The sequence below is a fragment of the Zosterops lateralis genome, assembly GCF_965231275.1.
Source record: "Zosterops lateralis genome assembly, chromosome: 1".
In the NCBI taxonomy this organism is placed as follows: Eukaryota; Metazoa; Chordata; class Aves; order Passeriformes; family Zosteropidae; genus Zosterops; species Zosterops lateralis.
The window spans coordinates 80,414,110-80,429,703 of NC_139762.1; the positions used below are offsets into that span (position 1 = coordinate 80,414,110).

At 38.4% G+C, this 15,594-nt stretch overlaps 1 protein-coding gene across 3 annotated transcripts in view; it reads left to right on the forward strand.

Annotated features, from left to right (window-relative positions):
- The window catches only part of CTNND2 (catenin delta 2), a 419,330-nt gene that overhangs the window by 315,667 nt on the left and 88,069 nt on the right, over nt 1–15,594 (forward strand). For all 3 annotated transcript variants that reach the window (XM_083856451.1, XM_083856449.1, XM_083856450.1), the window contains exons 12-13: nt 7,170–7,287; nt 10,297–10,482. In XM_083856451.1, the coding sequence (XP_083712577.1) occupies nt 7,170–7,287; nt 10,297–10,482 (304 nt within the window). The remainder of the gene's footprint in view (nt 1–7,169; nt 7,288–10,296; nt 10,483–15,594) is intronic.

Genomic DNA, 15,594 nt, shown 5'->3' on the forward strand with positions numbered 1-15,594 from the left:
TTGGGGTTTGTTTTTACAGAGACAGTTTCTTTTAAGATGTTTATTGCAGTTCATGTGCTTTCCCATTGTGTATCTTTCAAAACTATCAAAATTGCAAAAAAATTACGTTTGGAGTCAACTGCCTCACAAATCATACAGGGCAGTCATTAAAAACAATGGATTTAGCCTTAGGATTGGACATGTAGAAGCACAGCAGTAAAAGGCACCTGTTGAGTGCTTGACTTGGTAGGTTAATTGCTCTGATGTTTTGAAAACAACAGGTACCACTGGATAATCAAAGCTAAATAACATTGTCATAGCATTTGCTAGAAAGGTTAATAACCAAGACTGTATCCACATTAGACTGTCAGATGTTTGTCTTATTGCAAAGTATTCTTTTAAAGTGAAGGTGATACCTAAGAGAGAAAGATCTCTTTTAGCCAAATTCTTTGTTGATATAGAATGGTCTTCTTTAACTACAATTGAGCTATTCTAATTAGTACAAGACAGTTTTCCCCAAAACATATGTTATACCAAATCCACATGCAGGATTGATAAATTCTGACAACTGGCTTATAGATAAAGAAAGCTGTAAGTGGTGCTAAGAATACTTAGCAAGAAGAAATCTTGCTGATTTTGGTGATACTGCATTGAAGTGTCATTAAACTGTGCAGTGATAGTTCAATGCATTGATAGCGCATTGAACTGTCATTCAAATCAGGAAAAGTTAAAGGGAGATCTGTAGCAGTGACTGAAAAATCTATTTTAATTTATATTACTCCCGAACTATGAGCTGATTTTATAGTCACTGAAAACGTAACACTTAGAAACTCTTAATAATGAAGAATGAACCGTCTTGTATTTTCTTAGGTTTTGTCTCACTGCCTTGTTTAAATATCTATTTTGTCTGAGAAATAGCTAGAATAGCTTAGTTTTCAGTAGTAAGAGAGGATTTTTAAAAGTCTTAGTGTACAAATAATGATTAAAAAAACAGAATTTGTCTGTTACAGTAGTAACCAGAACTACCATGGCTAACCTATTTACTCCTTATTCAAAGGCTGCACTGAGTATTTACAGATAAGCCAATGTGACTCGAGGTCTACTGCATTATAAAAAGCCTCTCAAATTGTATGGGGGTTGCACAGGGTCTGCTGAGCACACTTGATGGATACAGGCACAGTGTCGTTTGCTTCGTTTTTCTGTCTGTGTCACTGTATTAGACCCTTGCAGCAAAGAGCCTGAATGCTGACAGAAAAAGCAATAGCTCTTAGGGGATCATGAGTTGCACTGCAGGCCAGCTCAGAGGATCATCACCACAGCACCCTCTGAAGGGACTGGGGATGCTAGCTTGCCCCCGAGACAAGGCTCAGTCCCTGAAAGAGAAATGCTCAGTCTATCAGACAGAAATAGAAACAGGCAGCATATAAAAGAGCACATCTAGAGGAGGCCAGTTTCAGGGTGGGGGATTGTTTGTTTGGGTTTTTAATTTAAAGAAAAGTACTTAGTGTGCCAGTTGTAACTCATTTTCTCAGTATTCTGAGGGCTTTTCCCTTGCTAGGTATCCTCAGGCAAACATAATCACAGTTGCTATAACAATGATGGGGTTGGTGTAGTTCTTGATTTATGTAAACCTTTCCTCCTGGCTGTGAAAAATCTCTTTTCATTGGCTATTATACTACATATAGAAAGATGAAAAAGATTGACCCTTTTAGTCCCTCCTACACAAAATTTCTTGGAATAATTATATACTTGGAAGACCCCTGAAGTTTCATGCCGAAGATAACTTGTGCTTTCCACCTAATTTAGGATATTATCCTTCCTGTGTCTGTATCTGTCCTCTCTTATAGCAGTCCATGGCAAAAATATAACGTATACTAGATATTAAACATACTTTCTCTTTTTATCATGGGGCTTTGAGGAATACCTGTCTCAATTTCACCTTTGCTAAAGGCAGATTATTTGTTTTCAACCATTATCTTCCATGAAGATAATGCAATGAGATCTGCAATCTGCAGACTGGTAGCTGCTACAGGAAAGGTCTGACTACTTGCTGTGACCTGAGCATGCTTAGGGAGGGCAGGTGCAGATGCTTTAATTCTGTCTTTGAGGTGGAAAAACTGCCACTGGGAGTAGTGTCAACAGCTTGCTAAACATTCCCATATCCAGAGGTCATGTCTCAGCACACTGGCTTGCCTTCTGGATGATCTTTGCATAAAAATCAATGTTAAAAATAAAAATAAAAATAATAAAAATCCCCTGTATAAGGCCGATGATTTTAGTTATCCCACAATCATAAGGACATGGCTCTGAACCTCCTACAGTTTGTATGAGTGAATGGAAAATGACCCTAAAGCAGAAAGAAGTTGCTTAGCACCACCCATCTTCCCCTTCCTCAAAGCCTGACAATTGCATTGAATAACTATTGCAGGTGCCAGGGTCGACAGGAGTCAGCTGTGTGTGTTGCACAGTGCCCTCTTGTCCTGGGTTGCAGTGTAGGATGTACACAAAGTATTTATTCTATCACCATCTTCATGAACTGTTGAAACCAGGTGGGCTAGTGTTTTCCCAAGCCCCCTGCCTTTTCTGCTAATGGCCCATTAACGCCTTTGGGGTGTTTTCTGCTAATGACTTCTGGGGTGTCTCCTGCTAATGGCCCATGAGTCACAGGTAACCCCCTCCAGGGGTTATCTCTGTTAATGGGCCATCAAGGACACATTTCACACTTCTCATGCTATTGTGAGGTGCTCTGCCCAGGGGGAGGAGCCAAGCATTCTCACCTGGATATAAGTTGGGATTTGGGACAGTGCAAGTAGCACTTATCCACTGGATTCCCAGAGGACCAGAGCTCCCAGACCTTTCTACAGGATCACTGCTTCAGGAAGAGCACCTCACCTGGACTGCTTCCACCATCCTGCTCAGGTTGTATTCTGACTCTGTCAGTGATCCTTTGTGTTATTGTATTTATTTTAGTTTACTTTTACCTTTTTACCATTCTTCTTATTAAATTATATCTCTGAGTTGGAGCCTCACATTCATTTTGCTTTCAAACCACAACACCTCTTTTATACCACACCCTTCATATCCCTAGAGCCTTGGATTGACATGCCCTAGGTGTGGAGGATCATGCCTGCTGTTAGTTTTCAGGTGGTGGTGTGATGGTTGGCACATTTTCCCATGAAACTGAAGCTGGATTATTTTACTTCTCTTCCCATTCCTAGGTAATTAGTAAAGCCAATCTGTCATTTGTTCAGAAAAGCAGTTTGATGAGCCATGGGTCTGAGCTCTTGCTCTACATTCCTAGTGTTCCTCTCTTGAGAAAAAGCTGTTAACATTATCTGGGTTTTAGAGGTCTAACTGGGACCTTCTGACTAAACTGAGAGTTATTCTTCAGCCCTCTGTATTCTTGGTATTTCTGCATGACTGGATTCTATTTGAGATTCATTTTACTGGTTTATGGCAGGCTGAAGGACTCCTTGCCCTGTTAGATTCAAAATGACAACCTGTGGCTCACGTATACTATGAGTAGATTTTACACAAAGAATCAAAGTATATAGGGTGATCAAGCTGGGCTGCATTTAGAATGGAAAAGTATTTTTTCCCCTGAAAACTTATGCATCTCCACATCCTTTAAAACACCCAGAAAATATAGTTTCACCTGTTTGAAAAATGACACTGGAAAAATATGCACTGACTTATCAACAGTAGATACTACTTATTTCCAATTTAACATCTGCACAGTGACTTGTAAATTCATAAATGACAAATCATGTCTTACTCCCTGTCATACTGACAGCTACAGCATCTCCAAGTTAACAATGAAAATAAAATTAAGATGGCAACATGTATTCTTTGATAGCTCATGTCATCTGGAACCTGTTTCTCTTTTGCAGAACTATGTAGCCTGAAGACAATGATATTAGAGACCCTCTGTGAATGATCTCAGTTAACAATGATTACTTCAGTAGATGTGACATGAGACTAGCTAGATAATGGGATGTATTTCTTTTGAAATAATCAGCTGATTATTTCTGCCAAAATGCTGATGCAAACTTTGGGTTTGTCTTGGTTTTTTAGCTATTTCCTATGTAAATAGTGCACCATATCTTGGGGCGGACTGTAGTAGCTACAAGTCAGTGCAGAAAGTAAACAGCAAGTTTTGTAAGAACAGGAAAGGCAGTCATGGGAATTCAGAATATCCACCTCTTGATTACAGGAGCAACTGGAGCATAATGAGGAAGGATGACAAACAGAAGAACCCAACTCGACAGCTCCTCCATACAGAGCAAGGAAATGCATTGTCTGTGCAAGATGTGCCCCTGGTGTGTCTGTATTGCTTTGTGTAAAGGCCTCATATTCTTTGTTTGCTGGAAATGAATGAGGCAGATAGCTCACAGCTCTGGGACTATAAGCCTGTCTACATTGCTGTCTTGGTGAGGGTGAGGAGGAGTTTCTGGTGAACTTGGAGAGGAGCTGAGAGGCTGACAGTCTCTGCAGGCTCTGGATAATCAAAGTGACATGCAATTGGCTGTGATAGAAGGAAAAATCACCTCAATGAGAAGATAAGGGAGACTATATCTCTGTTTCTGCTGGTGTCTAAATCAGTCTTTTTTGGGAGCTTGAACTCAGTATATGTAAGTGCAGATAATAAAGAAGCCTTGACACGTTATTCTAGTACAGGCTTGAAGATCTATCTCTGTTTAAAAGGATTCAGGAATATTTCAGGGTTTCTTTTTATTGTTTCATAGTGGTGCAAAGAAAGGTGTAAAGCTGTGATAAGAACCTTTCCTCAGCATCCTCCTATTATAATTTGTGCAGTTGCTCTTGTAGGGCTGGATACAACTTTCTTTCTTCATCATAGAATCATAGGATCATAAAATTATTTGGGTTGGAAGGCATCTTAAAGACTATTGAATTTTAACACCCTACCATGGACAGCAACATCTTTCACTGGACTGGATTGCACAAGGCCCCTTGCAGCTTGGCCTTGAACACTGGCAGGGAATGGGACATCCACAACTTCTTTGAGTAATGTGCACCACCACCCTCTCTCCATCTGTATTCACCTACCTACCTACCTACCTACCTACCTACCTACCTACCTACCCACCCACCTCTGTCTTTATCTGCCTAGAGAGTAAGAAAATGAAATTTCAGATAGAAGTCAAATAATCCTTATTCGTGGGGTCCTCACTATATACCCCACAATTTGCTTCTCCAGTCCATGATTCTGCTTTTCCTACAAAGTCTGCTCTTTTGGAATACCAGTGGAGCTCTTGCCTTTAAGAGGGGTTGGTCTACTCTACTTTAGATGGAGTCCCCAACCCTTCAAATGAAGGCCACAGGCACTGTTTGGGGAATGCCATGCTCTGTATTTTTACCTTTGTATTTCTGCCACAGAAAGGCAAGTTAGAAGTTTCCATCACTTCAAAGGGAGAGAGTTTTTCAAATTGATGGTCTTCAAACCCTACTTCCTAGATTACAGAAAAAAGTTTCCCCCTGAACTGGAGGAAAACCCCTCACCTGCTGATCTTAAAGCAGCAGAGAGATAGGGGAAGAGGCATGGACTTCAGGGACCAGAGGAACCAGACAATACAAAACTTGCAAGCTGTTATGAAGGGCAAAAAATGAGAGGTTTCAAGGAGAGTAAATTTGTTTGCTAGAGAGGTACAGCAATTCATTCCCAGTGATCCAGGGCTGGTTTCTGTCAAGCTGTCTGCTGTGGTGAGGGGAATAGTATTGAATTAATTGGGCCAGTTTGTGTGGGAGAACAGCACTAATTAGGACCATGTGGGGATGCAAGTATAGATGGTAAATCATATATGTTTAGGGGGCAGAGTCAATTAGGAACTGCATTGGAGAGACTGGGCATTGTCTGGTTATGAGACTCTTTGTTGTTTTGGGGAATGGAAATGCTTGCTTCTTTCTTTTTCTTTTTTTTTTTTTTTTTTTTTTTTTTTTTTTTTTTTAAGATAACAAGGAGGCAGAACAAGATGAAGTTGATAGAGCAGAAAAAGAAAAGGAAAGGAAATCTAGCCCTAAGTCCTCACATCTTCCTCCGTCTGAAATTCTTTTCCCCTTCCCGGGATTCATGTGCTTTTTCCATCTTTAATGCAAAGGTCATTGAAAATGGTATAAAAGATAGGAAGTACTTTGCCTTCTTCTCAAATTCAAGGGCCAATGTCCTCCCCTCATTTTCCACACATTAGCATTAAATACATAGGTCTGGTGTGTGTGCTTTTTATGTTCTTTCTTTGAATAAACTTTAGTAGTGGGGAGAGAAAAGCTACAGATGAGCCACTTCAGCAAGCAGTTGTCTTCCCCTACTGAAAGAGATTGTGAAAAGTTTTATCCCATTCTTGAGATTGTTAATTCACCCATTTCCAGATCAAACCTGCTATGCAAATTTGATAGTTTTTCTCTGGGAGACTTGATGTATATGCTCATTCATGCATATTTGTTTATTTGTGTATCAATACTTTGGACTTTATGACAGAATATGTTATGCAGTGAGTTTGTTTTACTTGGATCTATATAAATACAAAAGACCCTCTGGCCCCATCTAAGAAACACAAGTGTTACAATATTGTAATAATCCGAGACCTTAAGTTTTGCAATGTAAAATAAACTACGTAAAGAGAAGATTGAGGCAATAATGTTCTCTCAAAATGAAAGAGAAAAGGAAACACTCATGTAAAATGAGAAGCAAAGGCAGGTGTATTACATTATGCTCTTATAATATTTTTCTCTCAGGTTAAGAGCCCTAACTACTGGGCTCTTCAGTTCCTAGGAGATATATTTGGCAAAACCTCTAGACTTTTTAAAACTTGATTTATATGTACATATGCACATTTTAAAAAACGCTTTCAGGAAGGAAGGAAGGAAGAAAGAAAGGAAGGAAATTATCAGCCCTTCTCCAAATTTTAGTGGGCCATGAGTCTCCCCGTGCAGGTGGGCGCATGCTGCTTGGCCACTCAGCCCCATCCTGTGGAGGACCTGATGTCTTCCATTTGTTCCCCTCTGCGTTACATTTCCTGAGCTCATTCGCAGCTGTCTCCATTATTCACAGCTCTGAACTGATGAGAGGAAGAAAGAAAACGTGTGTTTTATCTGTATGTGAACTGTGAGAAGGTTTCAGGCGGGGCGGTGGGCAGGGAGCTGTGGAGATAGTGACCCTTGCTGTTGCCTTGCAGGAATGTCAGCTCTGCTGGAGAGGAGGCCCGCAGAAGAATGAGGGAGTGTGATGGCCTGACAGATGCATTGCTGTACGTGATCCAGTCTGCTCTGGGGAGCAGTGAAATTGATAGTAAGGTTTGTCGTCTTTGTCTTTTCAGCAGCAAATCCAGGTATTCAGGGTACATGGGGACTATAAAGAGACAATTTTTTCATCATATTCTTTTTTTAATGCATTGTGAGGAATGTCTTAGCAAAGCATAATTTAGCCCATCTTTTCCTTTCTTTTTTTCTGCTGAGCTGTTTATTTCAGTGTGCTCACCATTGTATTTGTGTCTACCTGTGTATGTGCACGGGTAAGCATGTCATCCTCTCAATTCAATTATTGAACTGGAAGATATGATACTGGTTTAAGAAGAGCAAATACATCATATTCCATGTAAATTTCCTTACATTGCTCTGCCAGCTTTACCTTAAAATTGATTTTCAGTACCCACTGTGAGAGCTAATGAGAGTGTGGTAGGCTTAGAAGGCAAACGAGCAAAAAAAATTGGGTGATTAATAGGCAGTTGTACAGTAAAACCAACATTATTTCTTCTTTGAAGAGGATCAGTGAATGCTTTCAATAACAACAGTGCTAAGGTGCCTCATTATGTCAACTTTACTTCTCCTAAAATGCTAGGATATGAACAAGCTTCTTCAGAGGTGAAAGGCACTCCCTAATTAAAAAGAGTCTAGGCATTTACAAATTGAAGATTTGTGATGCATTAAAGTATTCCAGAGAAGAAGAAAAAGGCCAGTTTCTTTTGCTTTCAGTATATGGTGCTAAATTAATTACAGTTGCTGCTCTAGGGCAACCTTGGTCCATTTGCAAACCCATAGGAATTGCAGGAACGCAGCCTTTTATGCAGAAAGGTTTTAAAGCCTTTGGTTTGTATTTCCAAATAATGCTTCACAGAGTTGTCTGTGGACCCCCATGGGTTTATAGATTTGAGAGGAATAACCTCCAGGAGTCTCTGGTCACTACCTGAATCAAATAAGTGAAATTTGGCTGTGAATTCAGGGGATGGAGAGAGGAATTAAGAGAGGTTCATAGCATGAGGTGCTGGGCTAACAGCATGGCTTTGGGGTTTTTTTAAAGAAACCAAAAAAGAAATAACCAAAAAACCCTCAAAACACCCAAAAAATCCCACAACCCATTAGCCTGTAATCAATTTTCCATTAATAGAAGTTTAGTAGAGGGATGCTTGCAGGACACCCACCCACAAAGCAGGCACAACACCTGGCAGCGGGGTTTGGGGCAAACTTGGCTGTCAAACTACCCCACCCAGACACTCCCTGCAGAGCAGCCCCCAAACACAGGAGTGTTTTTGACTTCATTAGCTTCAGAGTAGCTTAAAAGTAGCTAGAGTAGAAAAGCTAGTGAACTTGTACTTCACCCACTTATGATGAAACTGAAAGCAGAATAAGGAATACAAGGATCCTTGACTTTCAAGGAGAAGTGAAATCTGTCTAGCTGTGTGGTTAGAACCAGCTTTCTTGGCTTGTAGGAGTTCACCTTAATAGAGAATGTGTTGGTTGCATTTGAGCCTTGGAAGTTCACTTATCAGTTTCTAGTTTAAGGTAACATTGTCCTTGTGATGGACTCAGCTTATGTTTTCAACAGAATGAGATTTTTTAAATGCAAAAACTATGATTTGTGAAAAGGAAAATTAAAGCTTAGTATTCTAATCAACAAATGCAAAGCTTCAACTTCAGCATACTATATCAAAAGTGAATAAAATTCATGTCAAAAAAATCAAAGGAGCAGAAAACTTTAAAAAATACTTATGGTGATGTTTGCAAAGCTTTCAGCTATGAAAGGTGCACTAAGAGCACTTTCTAGACACAGACGCACATGCACAGATATTTCTAAATGTGTTTATATATTTGGCAGAAATTTCAAACTGGTAAAAGTATATTGCAAAATTGTGACATTCCATCTATATTAAAAAAACAGATATATAAATATTCCTGCATAGATGAATCTGAGTTTCATATCACCTCTGGAACTTGGTGTCATCACCAAAAAAGTGTGCTGAATGCATACCTGGCAGGAGCTCATGTCGTACATGGAGGTAAACTAAGGCCCATCTGTTTGCCTCACTGGTGGATGTGGCAGAATGTGATAGAGCTGAAAGCCTCACAGTCATTCCATTCTGGGTTAATGGAGCAAAAGAGCTGGGATGTAGTGGCTATCACTTTTTATCTCCATAGAGCATTAGGAACAGTTCAAATAAATATAAATAGATGGAGAATGGCTTTTTTTAACCATGCTTTCCTTGTGTGCAGAAAATTAAGCTCATATCCTTCTTATTAGGGATAATAAAACCAAATTGAACCAACTAAATAAATAGGTTTCACGTCTAAACTTAACTTCTTTTAGACTTGGAGAAATTAGGTTGAATTACAAGTGAATTTTCCTCCACTGGGTCTCATCCATTTATGGATTCCTGCTTGCATCTTCTACAGAAGGCATAATCTATTAGGGGGATAAATGTATGAAAGGGAAAGGCTGCACACAAGGTATCTGTCTGCAGCCTGGCTAGGAGCAGTAAAAGCAGCAAGACAGATTTCTAGTCCTACTTCTGGGACTGGAGAGTCTGTTCATGCTACAAGTAGTTGTGAAATGGAACTCAGATCCCAATTTTATGGCAATTTACATAGAATTTTTGCCAGAAAAAAAAGGTTATTTATGGTTTTTAAAAGGACAAAATCCAGAATCTATTGCCATTTTCTGTTTGTAGCATTTTCTGCTCACTGCAGTGAGAGTTTTCTGACATATGGGGCATTCAGTGGTTGTCTTGATTACTTTTTACCTTGACAGCTGTTTCACATGGGGCTCCAGTGTGAAATTCAGAACAACAATAAAAAAAACTCCCAGAAAAGTATTGTCCAGACTACTGATTTGTTACCATAAAAATTTCTGAATCTCTTAACCTGTGATTCCCTGGGGAGAATTCAGACAGGTGCACGTAAGAATTGTTCTAGGAAAATGCACATGCAGAGATAGATGAAATTCCTTCTGCTTTGTATTCAGAGTGAGCAAAGGGAGGATTTTAATCTTTTTCTGGTTTTCTGCATTTTTCTTTTTGTCATGCTTTTCAGACCGTTGAAAACTGTGTGTGCATTTTGAGGAACCTCTCATACAGGCTAGCTGCAGAAACATCTCAGGGACAGCAGATGGGAACAGATGAACTTGATGGATTACTCTGTGGTGATGCCAATGGAAAAGATGCAGAGAGTTCAGGGTGCTGGGGGAAGAAGAAGAAGAAAAAGAAATCACAAGATCAGGTAATGAAAGTTATTTGCAGCTGTGTTGTGAGTAGTTGAAGTACCCATAATTTAAAATATAAATAATTAATGCACTGTATTAGAAATTAAATGCATGACGCATAATATACAAAACTGTTGCCCTTGTTAATTAGCTGAGAGCTTAAAGCAGAGTATGGCTCTGGAGTAATGAAATATATTTGCTTGAGAAATTGTACATTATGTGGTGCACCTGGAAGCTGTAGTCATGGGTACACTGTGAATGCCATAAATACCATAAAATGCTCTTTGGAAGGAAGCCATTTCTAGTGAAAAGTGTAATCTGCATATACTTTACACTGTACTTCCACAGAGCCACGTGTGTATAGAAAGGCTTTGATGCAAACAAACATCAGGCTTGTATATATACACTCACTTGCTTCAGAGTTAGTCTTGTACCATGTCTGTACACATTGAGAGAAAACCATACCGGACTGAATCAAGTAATAGGAGTGAATGTTAAAAAAAAAATACTTTGATATATTTAATGCTGTTACCGAAGAAAAATTGAAAAGCGAAGTCTTGATTGCTTCCAGAAATTATTTGACAGGTTATAATTTTGGGTGCGTTGATTTTTAAAGGGTATTTATCACTTTTTTTATCCTATTAAGAACTTATAATTTGGGGAATACTGACAATTACATTGCAGAGAAAGACACTGTTATTGTATCAGTACACACAGCAAAAAGCAATAAGAATGGCTACTGATTTATGGGCTTTTTCAGACAACCTGTGCTGGCAGCAGTACAGTTTTCCACCAGTACAGTAAGTTTTCCACCTCTTCCTACACTTACTCACTTTTTGCATTGTAGTTTATTTCTGTTTCAGATTGCTCAAAGAAAATATTTATTTGAGTCAGCAATTAAGTGCACAGGGTATTTGAATAAATGATGTAAATGAGTACCGAAAACGAGTTCCTAAAGCCAAATTGTCTTAATGTGGAAAAGTTTTAGCATTACCAAGCTAAAACTTGGATACTGAAAAATGCAGCACTCATTACTAGTAAGACTTTAATTTCATCTACTCTTGTGGTTAAACACCCCATCATCAAATAACTTGAGTTTATTATGCCCTTTTGTTAGGATTCCTGTATTAGGCTATAGTGAGATTAGAAGTGTTGAAGCAAACTAATTTTACCCCATGAAGTAGTCATCATCCCTGTTACTGAATTAACAGTTCTCACACACTGTGCTTGCAGTTATTCAAAGTGCAGGAGGAAAAAATAGTGTGTCTGGATATGAACGCGTCACACTGCAGCTTGGCTTGCTCTTTGATACGCTGTTTACTAACACATGCACACACATTCACTATCTAAAGTCTTTTTTAAGTCTTCCTCTTCTATTTAGTCTGTGACTTTTGGATCTCAGATTCATACTTCTAACTCTGTACTGTTGACTCTTTCAGTATTCCCACAGGGCCTCTCTGTACTGTAATAGTTCCCTTAAAAACATTTTCTTGCTCCTCCAGGCCAAAGAACTGAACTCTTTTGGCTGATTACCTTTACAATGTACATATTTTTTGCCTGCTCTTTAGATGTTTTTTGTCTGTTTCTATGAGTGCTCATTATCAGCGTGTTGTATGGTAGAGATCTCCTCAGATCTGTTAGTGTTCGCCACATGGAAGACTTTTATATATTTTTAAAATCCAAAAAAAAATAAAACTACACACATATTTTCGTATTTGTGATCAGTAGGCTTTTCTGTGGCAAGGACATAAATTTACTCTTTCCAGAACTGATTCTGTTGCACATAGGACTGCTTTGTATTGCAAGTATTGGAAACATTTTTCTAATGGTGTTTTCTTCTTTAATCTAATTTCCTTTAAATCCAGACATCCTACTTCATCTTGCCATATTCAAGTTCTCACATGTGGATATTATTCAATTCAGAAATTTTAAGGGGGCCTTGTGAGCCTTCTGCAGGTTATTTTCACCCCATAATCCTCAACTGTTGTTGAACATTACAAATTATTTGAAATATATTATAAAATTAATATATTATCAAATTTACTAGAGTGCCACTAAAAACAATGACAGCAAGATCTCTGTGCCAGAAACAGCTCTCTCACCTTACTCTCAAAAATGGAAAGAAAAGCAATATTTTTCATGTAACTACATTTATATTAATAGCAAAAAATAACTCAAACTGTTGTACGGGTAAATGTTCTCTTGTCCATTTATTTTTCAAAAATGAATAGAGAAGTATGTTCAGAGGCGCTTGGCCAGTGTGGACACAATTGTAAAATTATAAAAAAGGTCTGTTCTTTCTCCTTCTATGTCTTTGTAGTTCCTTTAATACTTGAGAGAGTTTTCTCTTTTCAGGCAAAGTACAGGGCACAGGCGCATCTCTGGCAGTTGTGACACCTCAGTACAGGGGAGAGTATGCGGTCTATGGTTGCTACATTCTATATCCCCAGAAGATACGTGTTCAGGGTATAGGTTTTTTCCCTTTTTTGGCAGTGCACGGAGGTTTTGAATAACAAATTTGCTGTTTCAGTCATTCTCAGAAGGTAAGATGTACAAAAACAGTGTGGAGAAAAAAATGTTCAGATTTTAGTGAATGTAATTTTGAAATTTTCCTATTACACTATTGCTGTAATTTAGTTTATTCATTCTTATGTCTATTTCCTTGAACTCCATTTGTGCAGTTACAAGGTGGCCTTTAACTTTTGGATAAAAGTGTTAGTAAAACAGTAGTAGCATAACTATTGCAGTTGCAAAAGAAAAATAGATGTATCATTTTAGACAAAGGATGTGGATGAAGATGCAGTTTTCCGTACTTAAAAACAAGTCCCTCACAGAGCAAGGGAGTTTATTTCTTAACTCATAAAACAGGAGAAACTTTATATTAAAGTCACTTTCTCATGGGTTTTCTCTATAATGAAAGTACAAGTTTATTTCTTTTTTTATGATTTAGGGAGCAAGTATCCCAATTTTTCTAAGTCATGTTTCAGTTGTAGTCACATGTAAGTTACATGAAGGAAAGAACAGAATTGAATGGAAGTATAAAATGTGGCCTCTTTCAAAGGCCTTTCAAGAACAAACTAGAATTTATTTTTTATTAATGACATCAGTTGTCTATCAGTTGTCTATAATGGCAACTTTTGTACATCTTAGAATCAAGTAAGAGATGTATCTTTGTTCAGATCATAGGTCTAATGACACCTTTCAAATTACTTAAGGAGTTTCCTTAGGATCACAGGAAACAAATGTTCCCCGCATTTCAGTGTAAAGGTGGGTGGTGTTAAAAGAGCCCACAATCTTTTCGCCAGAGCTGAGAGAGGTTCCTGAGGCATCTGCTTTGTCACACAAATTGAATGTTAGAAGACCCCAAGCCTTCTGAAGGTTTGTGATAAAATCTAGATATAGCACTGGTTTTATTTATGGAAAGCAAAATTTCTCTTAAGGCATCAGAAAAAATAAGTGAAACTCACCTGACTTCTGTCTCAAACCTCTAGGACTGTAATTGTCTGCTGTTTTGTTGGTTTTCCTCTGCTGCTTACCTGTGATCAGCTGGTACTGAGCCCTCACCCCAATAAGCTCTCCAGCCACAGACGCCTTCATCTCCGACTAGGACCTTATAGCCATCAACCTCTCTGCCTTGTATTGTGTCATTCTTCAAATGGAAACCGATTCTTCCACTGCTGAAAATGTTGTTCATGTTGCTGGCATGCTCGCTGCTGCCAACAGGTTCATTCTTTGAGCTGTATGAAAAATGAGGCTTTTGACAAAAAGCGGTTAGGACAAATCAGGTTTATGGTCCAACTTCAGTAAAAAAAAACCTACCAGGGAGTTGTCATTAATCCTTATTTTATTTCTTGTTATGCAGCCCATTATGTATACATGTAGTGCAATTTCATTTCTTTTCCTTTCTTCTCTAAGAAAAACATGTTGATTTCTTGGCTTCATGCTCATCTCAAGTTCGCCATCTGTGATCATTCTTGTCAAACCAGAACCTAGCCCAAAGTCTGTTTTTGATTGGAAGTGACACTTCTGAAATGAGCCTGACCTTTTTTTTCACCTTCTGTCGGGAGCCTTAAGGTATAACAGCAACATTTCAAGTTATATATCATTAAGAATTGACTGGCACACCTCTTTAGCATGCTTGCTAAATGGCCTATAAATTCTTCTATCTAGGTGAAATAGCAGGTTTAAGGCAATAATATTTCAAAAAGCATAAAAAATAAATCTGCCAGATATGTCTTTTCTTGTAGTGACACCACTATTTTGCCAAGTATGCTTCATACTCTACCAAGCCATACCAAGCTAGTAAGCACAGAAACAGAGAAATGGTGGCAGCTCCTGGGTTTAACCAATAATTTTAACTGTGATTAGGGTTGAAAGGCTGTGTTGTCAATATGTCCTTGCTCAGAAAGAATATTATTTCCACTTGTTGCTTCCTCATCTTGCACAAGGTGGTTACATCAAATGTTGAGCAAAATCAACTATCTTGAGCTTTTTGAAAACCATTTCTACTTCCTTGCTTGCCTACACAGCATCTTCCCAGATACTCTGTGAGCCTCTCAGTGTCATATATGGCCAATTTGTTTTCAAAGTCAAAACTGCAGGGTTATTAAATATAATTTGTATTTGTCAGTTTGTGGAATATATTGCAAAGCCAGTTAGTCTCAGCTTTCTGTGAAGAGGAGAAGGGCACGCACTGACATGCCAAGAACTGTTTTCTCGGCTTTACCTCCATCCCCCTTCATTTGGGAAAGGTGTGTTTTTAAGCAAAAAGAAAATGCACAAACTGAATTAATACTTTTTTTCTTAGTTAAGCATAATATTAAGAGGTTGAATAAAGGCATTGATAATTATTATAGGAGTGTAATGTATAATGTACAATTTAGATTTATTAATATCTGAGATTAAGTATAATTATTCAATACATTGAAATACTTTGAAAGCATTTCAAACATTTTTCCACTTTTACACTTTAAATTGTAAATGTTGTTGCATCAGGCTGGGAAGGGTACCATTATTTATGCAATGAGTTCTGCTCTCTCCCACCATGCTGCTGTAGTCTCTGTGTCAGTTAACCACCTGCATTTATGTTCACCACCATTATGCAGGCATATCTAAACTGAAGTTTGACT